At 48.0% G+C, this 6920-nt stretch overlaps 1 protein-coding gene across 1 annotated transcript in view; it reads left to right on the top strand.

Moving 5' to 3' along the window:
* The first annotated feature begins 8 nt into the window (after positions 1-8).
* The window catches only part of ZDHHC12 (zinc finger DHHC-type containing 12), an 8890-nt gene continuing 1978 nt past the window's right edge, over positions 9-6920 (top strand). The window contains exons 1-3 of the mRNA XM_014520268.2: positions 9-102; positions 809-895; positions 5563-5729. Coding sequence (XP_014375754.1) covers positions 79-102; positions 809-895; positions 5563-5729 — 278 coding nt within the window. The 5' untranslated portion in view covers positions 9-78. The remainder of the gene's footprint in view (positions 103-808; positions 896-5562; positions 5730-6920) is intronic.

The raw sequence follows: 6920 nt of genomic DNA, 5'->3' as shown, positions 1-6920 counted from the left end.
GGGCGGGAGCCGCTGCGGGCGCTGGGCTTCGCGGCGCTGGTGCTGGGCTCCGTGCTGCTGCACTGGGCCGTGTCCCTCATGGACCCCGGCTTCGTCCCGCAGGTCGGTGCGCGCCCTCGGGGGGGGCGGTGGATGGCCCCGTGCTCCCCAACCTTGCCTGAGGGGACCCCCCCCCGGCTGTGGGGGGGCCCGCACCTGGGCGCGACACCGAGCCCTGACGTCAGTGGATGTTCTCGGTGCTGCCCGAGTAGAAATGCCCCTGCTGCTGCCAGGCAGCTGGTTTAAACCCTTGAGTGCAGTGGGAAGCAAAGGGGAGGGGTGCACCCCCCGCCCATCGCCTCGCGCTGCCCACTGTCCCGCTCAGGGCCGCTGTCCCTGCGGCTGCCCGGCTTGCAGAGGACCAGCGCGTTCAGAGAGCGCTCCTGTGACGACCCGTCTCATGGGATCCTCTGCCCTGCAGAGGCGTTCGTGTGCGATGTCTCACAACAAGTGGGGGGCAACCAAGGCAGCAGCAGCCCCCCACGGGGTTTCAGTAGGACCCAGAACCCGCTCGCTGCCCGTGCGTGAGGTGTTACCTCCGTCTCCTCCAGCTCTAGCAGCTGCTGTCCTCCTCTAGGAATTGCTCTTCCGCATTTCTAAACACGCCCGTTTATAAGTCTCCCACAAAAACGATACAGGCAAGCGCCTGGTGTGGTGTGGATCCACAGCTGCCACGGCAACCTAGATGTCACCGTCCAGATTCTGGAATTCCCCCTCACCCGATACTACTTCTCGTTATTAGCTCTCCTCTCTCATCACCTTTTCGTAGGCGGGGGTGAGCGAAGAGCAAGAAGCAATGATACCTCCGCTCCCAAAGACCGTTCAGGTACGGCGCTGTGGCTACTGCATGGTGAAGGTAGGCGTACGAAGCTCCAGGAGCATCGACTCTTCTGGCTCTTTGTTTTGACTCTTTTTGATCCAAGCACGTTCGTGGTCAGCCAGTACACGTGACGGGGAGGTGTCACCGTCTTGGGGTGACAATCTAAGGCAGGAGCAGACAGCTGCACATTTCTATGAAAAGTCCAATCTTGAGACAAAAGGCGGGTAACCAAAGGGAAAGGCAACCTGGTCGTTAAAATTGGACACTGAGACTTGTATGTATTTTTCCAAGGTTAAAGGTAAGTCCTTGGGCGTCTCAAAACCAAACAGCCCAGTGGGCAAAATCTCTTTCTGCCTGACTTATCAAAAAGTTTCATTTGAAAGGGTGTTGGTTAAGAGTCTGGAGACTGGAGTTGAGCTGAGCAGAATGTCTTGGACAGATTTATTAGTAGAGAGGAGCTGATTAGAGGCTTGTGAATAAGCCTAAATTCTAACTATCAGGCATAGTTTGGCCTAGAGGAGAAGTAAGAACAATGACCCATCCTGGCTCTGGTGGATCCTGTGTCCCTGGAGCATAGGAACATGGAGCTGTTTTTTAAAATGCAGTGTTATCCAAGCTCCTGTAAGTTACCTGGGACTGACCATCAGAAGGAGCCATGAGCTTAGGCTGGCAGACAGCATGTGAACCTCAAGGACCAGTCTTCCCTCCTTGCGCTCCCTACCCAGGCACACCCTCCATCCCCTTTTTAAAGTGGCAGAAGAGGAACTTGGTTTTCATTCTTCTCTTGTCCAGCACTGTGAGGACAGTTGCTCTTTGCCTGCACACACTCCGATCACTCCCTTCACTGGCAGGTACCTCAGGTTTTCAACTTAAAATCCTTCCTGCTTGTGTAAGGGAATCGCCCTACATTGTTGGGAGTCTTTTATTAAGAATGGAATCCAGTACAATGGGGTGAGAAACTTGGCTGGAGGATTGTAGGTGATTAAACATTTCCACTTTTCTGAAGAATAATATAGTGATCACTATCTAAATAACGTCTAAGCAGCATTCAGATTTCCCCTGGCACTGGGCACGCTAGGTGAGCGGTCTTCTGGCTGAGCTCTTCGTTTCTGTGGCTCAGCAGCTATTTCATTGCTCTGGGCAGAGGCACAGGGTAAAGAGGGCCAGTGCACAGCTCCCTGCCTCTGAGTACCTGGTAGCCTTTGTAAGGGTGCTGGTTTGGAGGATTGGCACTGTGGATTCAAACCCCATGGCTGTCTGTGATCTCAGCTGAGCAATTGAGCTATGAGGAGAGTGGATAAAACAGGGGGCACCACCAGCAGTGCTGTTTCTTGACCCAGGCTGGCTGGGTTATCCCCACCCTTCACCTCAGCATACATCTCAGGATGCCTATGCCTCCTAGCTTAAGGAGGGTCGGCACCATTGCTCCTGTGTACTAGGTTGAGGTGGGTAGAGATGTGTGCTGTCTTGCTCTATAGATGAGTGGGTGCAGTAGGTAGAGTTGAAGAAGTTATCACTGTTCTATGTAACACTAACTATATAGAAAAGATACAATTCTGTAATAACTACATATTGTATTTAATCTTATTATAAAAGACACCATTATTTATAATAACTAAATAATTACTGAACCAGTATTAAAGACACCATTCTTTAATTAGTATTATTTTTAAAAGACACCATTTTTTAAAGATTAAATACAGACCCATCTTTATCTCTACTCCAACACCTCTAACTGTTTATTGCCCCCACACCGAGAGACCTCCCCTCATATCCTCTCACCTTGAGCAACATTTGAACTCCCAGCTCTAATTATATACAAGATCAACACCTTAAACACCATGCTACTGGTAGTTTACTACCACATTTTTCAGAACTAACATATATCTTCTGTTGAAGCTTGTCCTTTTTACCTTTGATAGTATTCAGTATGGTTGAAATATTTACCCAAGGTGTAGGAGTCTGCTGGATCTAGTCCCAAGGCAGATGACATTTTATTTTACTTGCATGATAGGGGAATGGTTCCAAATAGCTGACACCACAGTAACTTGCCCCCATGAACCCCAGCAACATAGTAGGTAGCTCAGGTGCTGAAGCTTTAGTGCTCTGGGCCCCTAGCCCTTGTGCAGCTCAAATTGACTGGTGTACTGGCTGTTCTCTGTCTTCTGCAAGATTGGGAAGCCCTGCTACAGCGCACAACTCCACAGGAGGCAGGTAAGTCTAAGGTTGCTTCCTATGAACCAGTGCAGGCATCTCCTGTGAATTGCATCCTTCAGTCCCGACTCTTCCCCCCTGTTCTGTCCTGGGACCTCTCTGAGGTTGTGACTTCTACCAGGTGGCATGGTGTGACTTTGCCTGTAGTGCTGTGGGATCCTTGGCTGAGGAGGGGAATTTTGTCACAGGATCTTCAGCGTTAGAGCTGCTGAGACAGCTTGTTCCAGCAGCCCAGGTGTGGCATGTGGCTGTTGGAGGTGGGCTAGTCCCAGCTGTTCAGCAGCTGTCAGAGATGGTGGCCAGTCACATGGGCCTGGACTGGTGATTTATGGCACCACTCAGTTATCTCAGCCTGTATCTGATGTGCATGGGGCAGTAGGGGCTAGTGGCTAGGAAGTTTGCATTGAACCTTTTGGTGGCCTAGTAGCTGTGCATCAGCTGGAGCAGCACCTGTGGAGGACAGCAATACAAGAGCTGGGAAAATCTTTTACACCAATATATGTTAAGCCAGGGGTGGCCAACCTGCAGCTCTAGAGTCACATGTGGCATTTCAGAAGTGATATGCATCTCCTTGAATCTTTGCACAAGCACATGGTGACCGGCTTCAATTTGGAAAGATTCAAGGAGATGCATATTCACTTCTGAAGAGCCACATATAGCTCCAGAGCCGCAGGTGGGCCGCTCCTGTCTTAAGCCATAAAGAAGCAAAAAACAGTGATTCCTTGTAGGAACTGTCTTTATTAGCTGCAATCTCCATCACAGAACCCCTTTTTGTTAGTGTGTGTGAAGCTGCTTTTTGATTTTCATCTGGCTGAGTCTGTTAGGAAAAGATAGTTATTTACTATACTGTTGCAGCACTTCCAACAGATCCTGTTGCATGCTCAAGGCTTTGATGTGCAAGATGGGCCTTCATTTGTGCACGGAGATGCACCAAACACAACCTGATTCCTATGGGAGTAAGAATCTAACTCGGGCAAGGCTGAATGCTCAGTGCTGTATCTAGATAAGGACGTTTGAGAGCTTGCAGGTGCTAAGGCTTATAGAGGATGTGAGCTGAAATGAAATTCAACTGTTACAAGCATAAAGCATGCCAACAAGAGGTGTGAAAGGAAGAGTGGGAAGAGGAGATAGCAGGCACATTATGGATCTCAGGAAGTGAAATCTAAATATTCTTGGAGAACGTCAGCTGTAAAAGTAGAATGTCTAGAAACCAATGCTAGAAACCCTGCTCTAGCAAAGGCCTGGTTGCAAAAGCTTTGCCCACTGAGACATTAAAAAAAGACGACCCCCAAAATTAATATGATATAGCTAATAAAACAGCATTGAATAAGAATTCTGCAGGTCCAGGGGCAGAAGATAAGCTATTGGACTCTGCCTGTCTGTTGAACGTGAACTAGAGAGGAGGAAAAAGATGAGCACTAACCTGTGGAATGTCTTAAGAAACGAAGGAGGGCATTGAGCCAGTTACCCAATTGGTCATTGAAGCCTAATTGTAATGTGCAATTTAAACCTTAAATATTTAGATGTTTATCTTACTAACTGGATGTAACTAGTCCCTTGCCAGTGAGAAATACAAACCAAACATAAATGATGACAACATACTTTATAGCATCGCTAACACAGGAATTTATATTTCCAACAAACAGACTTACTGGAGCATAATGATTCATGCCACATAGTGCTTAATTTAAACAAATTTTACTGCCAGGTGTCCTTTAGCCATCTTTAAGACATCATGAGTTAAACCCCCAGCAAAGACAAACCATGGATTAAACCAGAACAGTACTTAGCAGGTATATTTCTTAGTATTTAACAGACATGCTGTCCATACATATTAAATAAAATATACCAACATCTACAATGGGAGATGACCATAGTAATTTTCCCATTACGCAGCCCATCAAAGCTAGTAATCCACCAGTATCCCCAACAATTCAACTGCATATTTCACAATAATACTTCCATTGCTTAATTATTTACTACCATAAATATGCATAGCTCTTTACAGTACTGATGATAAGAACCCTCCTTTCCCAAGGAAGCGAATGAAAGATTTTCATAGACGTCGTGATATAACTAAAATTACAAATGGTAAAAGAAGTAAGACAGCTCCTCTAGCAGGAAGGTACTGGTAGGTCAAGGATGCAACATCCTATATATTCCCTGGAGAAATCATGCAAGTGGCTTGTTCGGAAGGGTTCCAAGTATCCAGCACTTACTATATTAAATGGATCTGCTAATAACTAGCTGCAAGACAAAATTAAGAGAAATTTAAATTGAAGATGACAAAATGAGTCATTCAGTTGTGCCTATTTCCTCATCTGTGAAAGGGGATGACTACTAGTGTTCAAGCTACTCTACAATTCTTTTAACATGATCAGTCTCAGAGGATCTGCCTTGCTTATGGGGCACTAGTTTCTTGCCAGACCCCTATTTCACAGGGGAAGCTAAGTCTGGTGGGCTGTCATTGCCGTTTGCTAATTCCACAGCAACCAATGCGAGCCAGGCACTGCCGGGTGTGTCAGCACTGCGTACGCCGCTTTGACCATCACTGCCCCTGGATTGAGAACTGCGTGGGAGAAAAGAATCACCCGCTCTTTGTAGCCTACTTGGCTGTGCAGCTTGTGGTCCTGTTGTGGGCTCTTCACATTGCTTGGTAAGCCTGAGGCCTCTGGCAGACATCACTTATTTTTGAGGTTTTTCAGAGCTTTCACAGGAGCTGAATATTCCCAAAGTCCAGCTAAAGGGCTTGGGCAGAGCAAGGAGAGCAGTGGGTGGAGTTCACCTTGTACCTTGTTTACCCTTTGCTCTGCTCCCCTCAAAGGGGATTGCTATGGAGTAACCTAGCCACTGGGAGCATGTCCTTATGAGCACACGTGTAGTTTGCAGCACCACATACTGCATGCATGCATGCGTTTGCCACACTGTGAATTTGGAGCATGGCAGGGGTTATTTTTTGACACTGGGGGATTCTAGTGTCAAACACACACTAGAAAAAAAGTGGGGTGGTAGATATGGTGGCAGCCTGCTTTGCGCAGAACCAGAGCCTGGCTGTCCAGAGCCATGCTCCAGCTGCCAACCAGACAGCGCCCAGATTGCTGCTGTTTGGAGTCCCAAGGGGACCAGCCTCCCCTTCCCCACCTGGGACAACTTGCCGTGCGCCAGAGTGCACGTGCAGGGGCGTTCCACAAGGACTAGTAATAGCAGAAATACATGCTGCTGTTATTTGTGTCTGGGGAACACACATTCCCCACTCGTGGGGATGGACCATAGATGGGTTAAAAACAAAACAAAACAGTGTTTTGTAATAGATAAAAATCCTGACCCCTCACAGCAGTGGCAGCAGATGGATAAGGCACTTCTAGGATGAGAATCACTCAAGAAATTGGACATGTGTCTTAACTACATTTTATGAAAACAGCAATAGCCTGAGCTCTGGGACTTAAGTTCAGATACTCAGGATAGACACGCTACTTACAAATGCTGAGCACTAAGCCTGTGCGAAGTGGCTAGTACTTGCTTCAGATTCGGCCAATTTGGGGGACAGTGATTTATTTTGGCAATTAGAATCACTGTCCTGAATCTGATTCGGAGATTTGGCTGCTGCCAAATTGGCTGAATCATGCAGGCGCCATCCCCTGCCAGCTCTCCCAGCCCCAAATCCTGGCTCTTTTTTTTTTCCAAAAAGCCCCCACTCACTGGCTGCTGCCAGGCAGGGGGCAATCCCCGCTGCCCCCCGCCACATGGGGAGCTCTGCCATGAGCCCCCCACCCGCTCTCCCAGGCCCTCCCATGGCTGCTCTGCTCGCCCCAGCTCTTTGAAAAAAATAAAAGAGGCCCGCGTCACC

Source organism: Alligator sinensis, unplaced genomic scaffold, assembly GCF_000455745.1.
Source record: "Alligator sinensis unplaced genomic scaffold, ASM45574v1 scaffold388_2, whole genome shotgun sequence".
Taxonomy (NCBI): domain Eukaryota; kingdom Metazoa; phylum Chordata; order Crocodylia; family Alligatoridae; genus Alligator; species Alligator sinensis.
Note: the sequence above shows the minus strand (reverse complement) of the source record. Positions and strands in the feature narration are given on the sequence as shown.